Raw genomic sequence first — 13,699 nt, forward strand, 5'->3', positions numbered from 1 at the left:
ATAATGGTTGTGCTGTAACAGAGAGTTCACAAGATTTTGTCATCTAACCTGGATTCAGATCTGGGCTCTGTTACTTTATGCTGTGAGACCATGGATAAATTTCCTCATTCATTCATTCGTTCATTCGTGTATTTAATCACTACCAAATATATTCTGAGTACTTACCAGGTGTCAGGCACCCTTCTAGGTTCCAAAGAAACAAAGATAAATAAGATGTGATCTCGCCATCAAATATAGCTTGGTGAAAAAGATAGATAACCAAACTAATATTACAATAGATCTCGAGAAGTCCTATAAAGGAAGCATTTTATGGACACATAAAAGAAGGGGGGTCTACCTTGACTTTTTCTGAGCCTTCGTTCCTTTATCTGTACAATGAGACTACTACTACTGTAATACTTTCCTCCAGAGTTGTTTTGAGGATTAAATATGATAATAGATGTGAAAGAAAGCAGTTTACAAAGAAGGAATATATGGCCTTAACTTCTGTGACTTTTCATCCAAGCCTTTCCAGGAATATGAGAGGTGGAATGGCATAGAGGTAAAGAGGAAGGGCTCTGAAGCCAGACTGCCTGAGTTCAAACCCTGGCTTTGCTACTTACTACCTATATGACCTTGAACAATTTATCTAACTTCTCTGTGCTTCATTTTCTCATTGGATTCTCTTCTGATTTCTTTTTTCAGGCTTGCACAGAAATGGTCATGCCCTTTTGTACTAATGGTATTGATGACATGTTTGAACCTCACTCATGGAACTTGAAGGAATTTTCTGATGACTGTTTTAAACAGTGGGGTGTGAGACCAAGACCTTCCTGGATCACTACTATGTATGGAGGCAAAAACATCAGTTCACACACCAACATCATTTTCAGGTGAGTTTTTGCTGGTCTAGAGAAAAACTTTGGTTGTTGGAGAGGTTTGTAGAATAGCTGAGAAAATAGAACCAGGAAAATGCTGGATAATAAAACAGTATAGAATACAACACTAGTATCCATCATGTTTTCCTACCCTTTGAAAGACAGAGGATGCTGAGAAGAGATGTGATTTTATACTGTATTACCAACATGCTTAAAGGTTTAAAAACAACAGTGACAAAATTAAAGTATTTTTAAAAAGTCTCTCCACAAAATGAAGCATCATTTCTTCTCAATTTGCTTTGCTTTCGTTATTGTTGTATTTATAATAAACATTTTTGGTATTTATTCAATGAATGCTTTTGAAGTGCCCACTCTGTTGTGTTCCAGGTGCTATATGAGGCACTTTAAATAAATCGCCTAACTGAATCCTCACAACCCTGTGAAGTAGTGGTATATTATAGTTCCTTTTTACTGAGGAGGAAAGTGAAGGTCACGGTGCTCAGTCACTTGCCAAAGTTCATCCAGCTTTGTTTTAGTTACTAAGTGATGAAAGCTAGATTTCAACCTTGGCTTGTCTGACTGCAAAACCCATGTTTATTCTTCTAGGTTACACTGCTCCTTTAGGAGTGGCATATTTGATATTGGTTCACATCGGAGTTAACTGAGTAGACTCTATGTATATCTGATTACGACTTCAAAATTTCTAGGTTTTAGCTTGAACATTAGCTTATCAGCTATTAAGATAGCAACGAGTTTATTAAAAAATTTCCCCATATCTGTATCCAAATAGTAGAGAGATCTCATACATTGCCTCTTAACCTGGAGCTACTGTTGAAATTTTAAGTCTCATTCTTTTAAGAGCTGCTCTAAGCAAGAGTCAAATGTGGCTTTGCGGACATGGCCGCATAGCTTTTAGAAGTGAGGAGTGCTGTTCTGACTGAAGGATCATTCTCTGGGTTTAGGCTCGTGGCTCTGCCTGCTTTGCAAAAGGGCCTCTGTCTTATTGGATTCATGCTGTTTTCTCACCCAGCAGGGTGCCTGCCCCAAATAAAATGTGAGACACTTTAATGGAAAACTTAAAGATTCTTTTTGTTTAATTTCCTTAAATTGTTTTTCTTGTCCTCAGTAGGATTCCTCAAAACTGTGCTCTTCAGCTCAGCCTTATAAAGTGACATTTGAGCAAATAAATCTATTTAGGGTATTTAAGGAAACTGCCAAAATAGGGTGTTTGAAATCAGGAAAGTGTGAAAGGACTGAAAAAGGCTTAAATACAAGCCTTAGGTCTCTAAGCTCATCTTTGTTTCGTCAGAGGAGGAAGTACTTTGTCAATTTCTTGTTTTTCTTTTTTTTTAAAGATTGGCACCTGAACTAACATCTGTTGCCAATCTTCTTTTTTTTTCTTCTTCGTCTCCTTCTCCCAAAGCCCCCCAGTACATAGGTGTATATTCTAGTTGTGAGTGCCCCTGGTTGTGCTGTGTGGGACGCTGCCTCAACATGGTCTGCTGAGCAGTGCTATGTCTGCACCCAGGATCTGAACTGGCGAAAACCCCGGGCTGCCAAAGTGGAGCGCACGAACTTAACCACTCCGCCTTGGGGCTGGCCCGTCTTGTTTTTGTTTAGGAGCTTATCTCTATATAGTATTTTTATGGAATTCTGTAGCATGCTGACGCTTTAAGCTCATTTTCCTTGCTTTGACCTTACAAAACTGAAGTTCAAGTTGAACTATAAAGTGGGGTCTTTAAATTCTTGTTGTATGAAGGTTTTAATATATGAGTTTTTGTCAAATACGTTGTCCTTTTTTATTGGATTCAATTGTTATAGATAAATATTTTAGTTATTGATTTGTCTTATATTATTTTCCTCTTGCTATCAAAATAACCATCATCGTCATCATTGGGGATGGGGACACATTTTATAAGAAAAGTTTGGGGAATAGAACTGAAGCCAGTAGGTGGAAATTACAGCTCAGTGTTAAAAAATTTTTAGCTCAGTATAAGAAGGGTCTTTCTAACAGAGCTGTTGTTACATGCTGTCAAGTCAGCTCCGACTCCTGGTGACCCTATGAATGAGTGATGTCCACAAGGTCCTGTCCTCAACAGCCCTACCCAGCTTTTGTAGGCTCATGCCTATGGCTTCCTTTATGGAGGCAGTCCATCTCATACAGAGCTGTGCAAAGGTAAAATGAGCTGTCTTAAGTAAAATTACTTAAGCTCATTGATCTTCGGTTTTCTCTCTGTAAAATGAGATTAGTAATAATGCTCATCCTATAGAGTTGTTGTGATGCTTAAAAGAGTTAACCCAGTGAAATACTTGGCTGAGACCTGGCAAATGTATATACTCAAAAAATATGTTTTGAATGAATAAATAAAAGTACATGCTCTGCCTTGCATTTTATGTTCTAGCCACAGGAAACTATTTGTCCCTGAATGTCCTGTTCCTTCTTCTTTTTCTCTTTTTCTTAAGACTCAGGCATCCTCCAAGAAACCTTGCCTGACTCCTCCAGGGAGGTTAGGTTTCCCCTACTCCCTTAGCTCCCCTGGGGTCTGTGACTGTCACTTAGCATTCTGTGTGGAAATTATCTGTTCCTGTTTCTGTCTGCTCCATGAGATTGTGAACTTCTCCAATGGCAGAGACTTTGTCTTAATCATCTTTATGCTGTAGCACCTGCTACAGTGACTGGCACATAATGGATGCTCCATAAATGTGTGTGTTGATAAGGATGAGGATTGAAATACAAAGCTCAGGAAGGCTTCAGAGGCATGTGAAAGTTTAAAGGCAGGACTATGTGAAGATGCTGGTTTATCTTTTTGCAGTGGCAAGTCAACTTTTAAGTTATTTAAAAATTCAAAATTCTCCTGTGTTTCTGAAGAAAGCGTGTTCCCAAAGTAAAGGAGCAGCCTCAGGTGTCTGTACTGTCTACTTAGTGGCTACCAGTTAGAAAACATTTCTGGTCGATGAGAAAGAAATGTCCAAGAAACCGTGTAGAAAGTATCTTTATGTTCATGCTTCTCTCCTTAGGTTGCCTCACGCAAATCTAAGTGTGAGTGCTTTTCCGATTGGCAAGATCACACTGTAATGGTTGGAGTGGAGACTTGCCTGTTAGGAGCTTGGACTTTGAAGGCAGGGACACCTGGGTGCTGTTTTGCTTCTTCACCGAATTAGCTGCATGGCCTTAGGCCAAATTACTGATTTATATCAATTAGAAATGATGACTACCTAACAGGGTTATTTCAAGGAGTAGATAGAGTATCATGGAAGTGAACACTGTGGGGTCAGAGATTTTGTCTGTTGGTACTGAATCTCCTATGCCTAATTAGTGCCTGACACATATTAGGCATACAGTAAATATTTACTGAATGAATGAAGCCTTAATAAATTGTAGCTATTAATAGTTCCATTTCAGCAGTTTTTTAAGTTCCACAGTGGTTTTGTTGGAAAGAATTACTTTTTTCTCTCGACTCCAATTGGTTAGAAATTATCTTGCCAATGGTCCTTCTCAGTTATTTAAATATAAATCCAAAAGGGAGTCCCTGAGAAGCTGGTTAGTTTAACATTTCTCAGGCAAATTGATTGTTGCCAGCAATTAAGTGAGGCTAGCTGTAGGGAATTTTATCTAGGCATCTAGATTCTCTCATGAAAGCCAGTATTTTTTTTTTTTTTTTGTAAATTTCCCAGTGACTGGTTTAGCTTTCACAAAGTCCAGGACCAAGAAATTCAAGTCCATGTGCATCTTAGGTCTCTCAGCAACTCCAAACACTGTTGCTAAGCCACTAGGCTGATTCAGATGACCTTTTAAATCAAATGCAGTTTGCTTATTATGTAGCTGTTGGGATGGCTTTTTTGTTTTGCAAATAATGGAGTTTCCTATCTCGGTTGGTCCTGTCAAATTGGAATAATGATAAAGGCTATTTATTTGTTCACTTAAGAGAATTCAACCCCTTGTGTAGTTTACTTTAAAAACTTGTCTGGTGGTTGAAAACTAAGGATCCTGTTTTGCATGTGAGTTTTCCCTTTTGTTTTTAACAAAGCCAAAAAAGTAAATTTTTGGAGTGATTTTTTTTCAAGAATGATGTTAAGTTACAATTGAATTGTTTTTGTAAAGAAAATTGTGAAAATAGAACAGGGAATTTAAACTTGTATTTCAAACACACATATATTTAATGTAACTAAATGATTATTTTCTCATTTAATTTGTACATTTACCTAGAAAAAATGGATTGCATTAGTTTTCTGAGCAAATTTCTATGGGGATTGCTTTCACATCTCTTTCCATGATTCATTTACCTCTCAGAAGTCCTAACAGTTTTCTTGCTTACAGGATATAATAATAGTTATAATAATACTGCACATTGGTGTGGTATTTTATAGTTTATACCATAATATTTTATGGTTTATACCTTACCACATATATTATTTAACTTGGGTCTCATAATATCTCTTTGTGGGTGAGGCATTATCTTTAAAAAATTTTAGGGGGTAATATACATGGGAATTGAGGTTCAAAGAGGTCAGGTGACTTACCCAAAGTCATGTGACTAGTAAGGGAGTAAAACTTAAATCTGCTGACTAGCTCGTTGTTCTTGTCACTACTACACAGCTAAAGGTCAGTCTTTCTATATTTATATTAATCATTTATATCATCTGCTTTCCTATGTAAAAAGTACTGAAGTGATTTACGTGTTCCTGAACTTGCATACATGTATTTAGAGACCTTTTTTTGTGTAGGGCATCTGGTATAAGGCCACGGACAACTAGGCACTTACATTCTTTTTTCATTCATTCACTAAATATTTGTGTGGCTCCTACTGTGTGCCAGGCACTGAGGATACAGTAATAAACAAAATAGACAAAAATCCCTGCCCTTGAGGAGTTCTAGTTTGAGAGATAGCCAGTAAACAAGATAGCACCTATAAACACGTCAGAAGAAGTTAAGTGCTAAGGAGAAAAAATAAACCAGAGAAGAGGCCTATGAAATTTCTCGGGGCAGAGGGAGGTTTGAAATTTTAGATGTGACCAAGGAAGACCTTAGTAAGGGGTGACTTTTGAAAAATGATCTGGAAGAAGTGATACCAGCTCAACACAAGGTTGAAGTAAGGGAAGCCATATTGTAGAAAAGAAACCATATTGTAATTTTGAATGACCTCTGATTAACCCAGTTGGATATGCACCCTCCAGGAGATATACATGCTCTGTAGATTTTATGGCCCCTCCCAGCTGCAATAAGTTGATAACTTTGTTCTTTTGAGTTCCTTGGGAATGTGATGACCCTGGGGAGAGATTCTATGCTGATAGCCATCATCAATGACAACTGAAAGATCTGGGTATACAGCATTGCTCTGGCCCTTGATACATAAGTAGTGAAACAAAAGATTACCAGAAACTAAGACCAGATATCTGCCCCTACCTGCAGACCAGATGCCTCACCCACCGAGAGACCAACCTCCTATATAACTGGCCTGTAGTCTTTGTTCTATAAGGTGGTTCTTTTGGACATTAGTCACCCGTCTTCGCCTTTGCTAGCAAGCTGTAATAAAACCCTTTCTTTCTTGCCACCTTACCTGTTGACTATTGGCATGTCTTGCAGCAGGCAGATGACCCCCCTTGGGCGGTGACAGAAGCAGCTAGCTAGCCATGAGTTTGGTGAGGTAAGAACACTCCAGAGGAGTCAGCAAGGGCAAAGGCGTTGAGATGTAAATATCCCCAGTATGCCCTCCCTGGGTACAGTAAGGGGGTCAGTGAGGCTGGAGTGGAGTTAATGAGAGAGAGAATAGCAGGAGATGGAATCAGAGAGGCAGCAGAGGGTCCAGATCATGTAGAGACTTGTAGATCCTAGTGAGGATGTTGTTTTTAACTCTGAATGAGACGGGAAAGCTTGAAGTGTCTTAGGCAGAGGAGTGACATAATCTGATTCACGTTTTAACAGGATAAAATTGGCTGCCCCGTTCATATTAGATTGTAGGGAAACAAGAGTAGAAGCAGGAAAATCAGTTAAAAGGCTGTTCAGTCTTGAGATAATGTTGATTTGGACTAGAGTGGTGGCAGCAGAGGTGGTGAGAAGTGTTCAAATTCTGGATATATTTCAATTTATGGCTGACTGGATTTGTTGACTGATTGGGTGTGAAAGAAAGAGAAGATTAAATAGTGACATCAAACTTTTTGGCTTGAGCCCACTAGAAGGATAGGGTTGCCATTAAAAGGGATTGGGAAGATAGTGGGAGGAGCTGGTTGGGAGTTGGGGAGTATGAAGAGCTCTGTTTTAGACCTGGTGAATTTGAGACGTCTGGTTAGACTTCCATATAAAAATGTCAAATAGACAGTTGAGTTTGATTCTGAAGTTTAGGGGAAAGGTCCTAGCTAGAGATATTATTTGGTAGTCATCTGTGTATAGATTGTACTCATAGATGAGTGGGTTTTTTGTGATTATGCAAATTATGGGAATAATTTCATTTATCTGATAATGGGACCTTCAAGATTTGTTATTTCAGGCTTTGTAACAATATCAACAAAATGAAATGTGCATTATACAAATGTCAGAATACATGTAAAAATGTTCTGTAAGTGATTTCAAGTGATATGTAGATAAAGATAAACCAAGGAGAGCCATAGAGGGAGAAAGTGATCTAATACCTGCCATGGGCCAGGTACTTAAATCCAGGTATTTCAGTCCCTATTTTATCCTGAGGAATTTAAGCTTCCATAAGTTTAGAAAGATGAGAGGCAGACCTGGGACTGGAACCCAGGTATGTCTGATCCCAAAGCTCATGCTCTTCTTACTCTGCACCACACAAGTCAAGAGGGTTTGTGCTGTTGATTTCCAATAGCAAGCATGTGTCTAAGCAATGCAGTGAAGTATAAAATTGAGCATTGGACTAGGGTTACAAGACCTGAGTTTCTCTCTCAGATTTGCCATTTCTGGCTGAATGATTTGGGCAAGGCTTTTAACTTCTCTGGGCATTAGTTTTCTCATCTATAAAGAAGTTGTAATTAAACCTACCTCATAGGGTTGTTATAATGGTCAAATGTGAAAGGCTTTGTAAACTCTAAACCAGTCTCTGTATGTGTGGAGTTAATAATACTAGGGAGCAATTTGATTTACAATAACATCAAGAATAAAATACTTAGGAATAAGTTTAATAAAAGAAGTACAAGGCATGTACACCAAAAACTACAAAACATTGTTGGAATCAATGAAAGATGTAAATAAATGGAAAGACATTTCATGTTCTTGTGGAAATAGTAACAGTGTTAAGATGTCAATACTCCACAAATGGGTCTACAGATTCGGTGCAATCCCTATCAAAATCCCAGCTGGCTTTTTTATAGAAATTGACAAGCTGATCTTAAAATTCGTATAAAGATACAAGGGACCCAGAATAGCCAAAGCAATCTTGAAAAGGAAGAACAGACTTGAGGAACTCATACTTCCTGGTTTCAAACTTACTTTAAAGCTGCCATAATCAATGCAGTGTGATACTGACAAAAAGAGACATATAGATCAGTGGAAGAGAACTGACAGTCTGAAAGTCAACCTTTATGTGTATGATCAATTGATTTTCAGACAAGAGTGCCAAGACAATTCATTGGGGAAAGAATAGTTTTTTCTAAGAAAAGGTCCTGGGAAAACTAAGTATTCACATGCAAAAGAATGAAGTTGGATCCCTGTTTCATATCATACAAAAAAATTAACTCAAAATGGATCAAATGATTTAATTGATAACCCAATTTAAAAATGGGCAAATATCTGAATAGACACTTTTTCAAAGATATACAAATAGCCAATCAGTACATGAAAAAATACTCAACACCATCAGTCATTTAGGAAATGGAAATCAAAACCATAATGAGACTGTTTCACACCTACATAGGATGGCTATAATCAAAACAACAGATAATAAGTATTGGCGAGGATACAGAGAAATCGGAACCCTCATAGTTGCTGGTGGGAATGTAAATGATGCAGCCACTTTGGAAACCAGTTTAGCAGTTCATCAAAAGTTAGTTCACCACATGTGCCAGAGATTCCATTCGTAGGCATATGCCTCAGAGAGATGAAGACATGCATTCATACAAAACATTGTACACGAATGCTCATAGGAGTGATATTCATAGCAACCGAAAAGTGGAAACAGCACAGGTGTGCATCTGATGAATGGATGAATAAAATGTGGCATATCCATACATGGAATATTATTTGGCCATAAAAAGGAATACTGTAGTGATACATGCTCCAACATGGATGAAACTTGAAAACATTATGCCAAAGTGAAAGAAGCCAATCACAAAAGACCACATATTGTATAATTCCATTTGTATGGCATAGAGACAGAAAGTAGATTAGTGGTAGCCTGGGGCTGAGAGTAATGGAGTGTGGAGGAGGGGAATGGGGATTGCCTGTCAATGAGTATGAATTTCTTTTTGGGGTGACGAAATGTTCTAAAATTGGTTGTGGTGATGATTACACAACTCTGAATATACTAAAAAACATTGAATTGTACATTTTAAATGGGAGAATTTTGTAGTAGGTGAATTATATCTCAGTAAAGCTATTAACAAATATTATTATGGATGCTGTCTGTGGTTTTATTGGTTTTTTACTCAGCTAAACTCAATAGCCTAGTTCAATGACTGATCTTGTTTACATCATTCTGAAATGTGTTGTGTGAACCAGCCAAGACTAATAACCTAATAGCATTGCCTTAACTGTGAAGCTAATACAAAATGAGAATGAGGATCTTTGAGTAATTTCCAAATTTTCTGATTCCAGATTCAGGGAAATTTTTTCATGTCTACCACATTGTTTTCCAAAGTACTGTACTAAGAGGGAAGTATTATTTAAAAAAAAAAGTACGTGTTTTCTTTTTTTCTTTTAAGAGCTAAGAGATAATTAGCATTTTTAAATATGGGAACTTTTCTTTATCACTTTGATAGTTGGGTCCTAGGAAAGAAAGAAACCCGGTTGACTGAGGGACTCCAGTGAGCCTAACACTTGTGCTTATTAAGTACATCACATGTATCATCTGGTTTAACCCTTACAACAACCTTATGAGGTAGGCCTTGTTATCTCTATTGTACAGGTGAGGAAACTGAGTCAGATAACTTGTGTAAGATTATATGGCTTTGGAGTGATGAAGCCGGGATTGGAATTCAGGCTTCTAAGTTCCAAGTCCCAGTACCGTCTGGTTTGATTCATGAGGCGCCACCTTCAGTCTTCTCTTGTCCTGTTTCTTGTGCCTGGTTGCAGAAATATTTTAAAACTCCAATATGAAGCACCTTTCTATATGACAGATTAGATCCTCAGATCAAATCCTCAGGTTATAAGCTTATAATTTTAGATTTTATACATACAATAGATTTCTCCTATCTTATCTGGGTGTAGATATGGAAAACTAACAATCATATTTTTTTTCTTTCCCTCACTTAGCAATGGTGACCTAGACCCCTGGTCAGGAGGTGGAGTAACTGAGAACGTCACAGACACCTTGGTTGCGATTACCATCCCAGAGGGGGCCCATCATCTAGATCTCCGAGCCAACAATGCCTTTGATCCCACGTCTGTGCTGTTAGCCCGCTCCCTGGAAGTTAGATACATGAAGCAGTGGATCAAAAATTTCTACGCCAGCCTGAGAAAGAAGCACTGAGCAACTTTTGATCATTTTCAGTTTGTTTTATGTTGATTTCACTCACATTCCCATTCACTTTGGTTTTCTACATGTAATTACTTTCCTTTGTTTATCAGTAGATGTGGCGAGGTGAAGGTTGAGATAGAAAAGAGGGTGATGGTGGCAACAGCAGCCATCCCACACCCTAGGTCCTCGCCATCTTTGTGCCACCTCCAGGAAGAATCTCTTCATGACAGCTTTCCCACAGCATTAGTGGCCCTCACAACTGGAGCAGAGTTCCCAACTGCCTTTCACAAGAGGGAGAGTCACTTCTTTTGTTTCTCTGAAAGCAGGATTTCTCTTCATTTTGAGGTTGAAGTTTCTTTGGCCCATTTGTCACTCTCCACCCCTGTCCTCCCAAAAGGAAAAGCTGAACATAGATAAAAATGATGTAATTGCAGCTGGTAGGAAGGATGTCCAATGCCAGTCCAGGAAATGGAAGCCATTTCTTTTGTACTTGATTTAATTGCTTTGAACTATGCTGTAAATAAAGAATAAGGCTGGACCTTATACCTGTGTGTTGCTTCTGAAGCTCACTCCAGCTGTTGAGAATGCTGTGTGCACTGGGCCTGGCTGTTTTTGGAAAGTCCTTTAATTTTCTCTCTTCTACTTGGCAGCTTTTCTTAGTTCTGGGATATTTGCCACTGTGGTACTGCCAGTAAGAAATCTGGCCTTTTTCTGCTCCATTTCTCTTTGTTTCTGAGGTCAGTTTTGTGGTAATTTGGTTTCACTTTACCAGTTTAGGAAAATGACTCTGTTTTGCTTTTCCTTTTACATCAGAGCAAGTTTTTATATGCTATAGTCACTGATAATACTTCAGTAAGAAGCCTTGAAAAACTGATGAATCTCCTATTCAGAAGGTAGAATGCAGTTATGTTTGGCATTTTGTTTTTTAAATTTTATTTTCTGGTGGTTGCTGCTGCTGTCATTAAAGCCAGAAGTGTCAGGACACTAAGAGGCAGGTGCACGAGAACTTTTCTGTATGGCTTCCAAAAGACAAGCTGACTAATTCATGCAGGCAGCATATTTGACATTAATAAATGGCCGAGCTGTTCCTATTTCCAAGGGGTTGGCTTCTTTCAAGCAGTTCTTACACTGAGACTTTTCTTCAGAAGAGCTTTTCTAGGATAACAAATAGAGTTGGATCAAAACCTTTCAGGCGCACAGAGAGAGACTAACAGTTTCTACTCTGTTGAAAGATTTCTTCTCCCTTGTTTCTTTTTATTTTCTCTCAATAAATTTTTTTTCATCACCCAGCCTCGGGAACATTTTCTGTTTTTTAAAAACTGTACCTTGAGCTTGATCATTTCTAAAGCATTTATTTTTTTAAAGTGCAGATATATAGATATAAAGTTCATTCTTCTGTAGGAGACTGAACTATTTCCCTGACATCTGGGAGATACAGAAAATCTTTGCTTTCAGAAGCCTTCAGTTTTCATTTTAATGAGTTGTCCATCAAAACATTCGGTCACTATTTTCATTTCGGCATTGGAGAAAAGTCTGCTGGGGTGGGAATTTAAGGGTCAAAGCAATACTAGTTTTTATTCTTTGTCAACTAAGAAGTTATATAATGTAGGGTTTATGGGCTTAATAGAGGATATTCTTACTGTTTATTTTAGGGTATTTTCCTTGACACCTTTCTACTTGCTTAAAATCTTTAAAATACTTGCCACATCACTTAATGTTGATTGTTTGGACGAGTTGCATTTTTGTGAGGGGAAAAGTTGCCAAAAAATGACATTTTCTGCAAGTATACTTTGGTCCTATATACATGTTTTTCTATGTACATTTCATGAAAAACAGCAACCATAACTAGTTAGCCTAATTATAATATGCTAAAATTTAATTTTAAATTGAAAAAAAGAGTTGAAACTTAAACCTTATTATTTAAAGCATCCCTCTAATTAACAGATGATGCTTTGAAAGACCCAGGAGGAGAGACAGAGAGATGGGATGTTTTTTATTTTCTGTTTTTGTTACCTTAACTACCTGGAGTCAAATGAGTAGAACTAAAGAAATTTAGGGATTTTCCTGAGGAATCTGTAGCGTCAAAAGATTATCCAGAGGAGCCAATATCTCGTCTAGTATGTTAGAGAATGAAGGCACGTCAGATATCATCCACTCCAACCACATCATTTGTGATGGCTGTGTGGCCCAGAGAGAAGGGACTTGTCTAAGGCCTCATAGTTCATTTTTGCCAGAACCAGCCTTTGAATCCAGGTTTGATTGTTGTTGTTGTTGTTTTCATTTTATTGGTGTGGTTTAATCTTCATTTGGATTCAAGCAACAAAACCTCACCAAACCAGCTTAAACAGAGGAGAGAATTTTTGAAACTTTGCAAGAATACCTCCAGGACTTGGGCTATTAGAAGTCTTGAGGGAATGGAACTGGGCTCTGGAAAGTCATTAAAAGTCAAGGCTGCTACTTTCTGTTTCTGTCACTTTCAGCAGAAGTCATCAGTTGTCAGCCTGTGGGTGAGATTTGTCCCTCAGAAGTTTATAGTTTGGCTAGCAATCTGAAGTGTGCATGTCATCAGAATTACCTGAAGGGCTTGTTAAAACAGTGATTGCTGAGCCCCACCCCAGAGTTTGTAATGTGTCTTGGGGTGGATCCTGGGAAGTTACATTTCTAACAAGTTCCCAGGTTATGCTGGGGAATCACACTTTGAGAAGCACTAGTTGAAAGGGTTCTGAATTTGAATTTTTTCAGACAGGGCATGCCCCTCCAGTTCACCTCACTCCTGTTGTCCGTCCTGATCCCATATGAGTGTGGGAACCTTGCCCATGGCTTCTCTTCCCATGGCTGCTTCATTCTCTGTAGACTAGCTTCAGTGCTTTCACAAGGCCCGTGGTGACTTCCCAGAATGGTATCCTCAGGACCCTAAGGCTGCACCACCTTGCAATCCCCCAACTCTCAGGTGGTTAGGAAGGGACAAGGTCGTAAAAACATGGCTTCAGAGATAAACTTTTAAGATGGAGAGGAGCAGTTCGGGCAGCTCAATATATATCTATCACACAGTGTTTCTTGGAACACTGGTGTCCAACAAAATGCCAATGCCAAGTAGGGTTATTGGATGTAAAGATCTGGAGCCCAGTAAGCCCATAGTTAAGAAAGTTTGGAAAATATTGGGTTAAACAAAGTTAAATAGTAGTTGTTTTTTAATCGGTAAATATGTGTTGTGAT

The 13,699-nt window shown here is 38.4% G+C and overlaps 1 protein-coding gene across 6 annotated transcripts in view; it reads left to right on the forward strand.

Annotated features, from left to right (window-relative positions):
- Nucleotides 1-11,026, forward strand: part of PRCP (prolylcarboxypeptidase) — a 63,835-nt gene extending 52,809 nt beyond the window's left edge. For all 6 annotated transcript variants that reach the window (XM_005612007.4, XM_014741841.3, XM_070273254.1 and 3 more), the window contains 2 exons: nt 685-872; nt 10,279-11,026. In XM_005612007.4, the coding sequence (XP_005612064.2) occupies nt 685-872; nt 10,279-10,495 (405 nt within the window). In that variant the 3' untranslated portion in view covers nt 10,496-11,026. The remainder of the gene's footprint in view (nt 1-684; nt 873-10,278) is intronic.
- Nucleotides 11,027-13,699: the final 2,673 nt, after the last annotated feature.

The sequence above is a fragment of the Equus caballus genome, chromosome 7 (assembly GCF_041296265.1).
Source record: "Equus caballus isolate H_3958 breed thoroughbred chromosome 7, TB-T2T, whole genome shotgun sequence".
Classification (NCBI taxonomy): domain Eukaryota; kingdom Metazoa; phylum Chordata; class Mammalia; order Perissodactyla; family Equidae; genus Equus; species Equus caballus.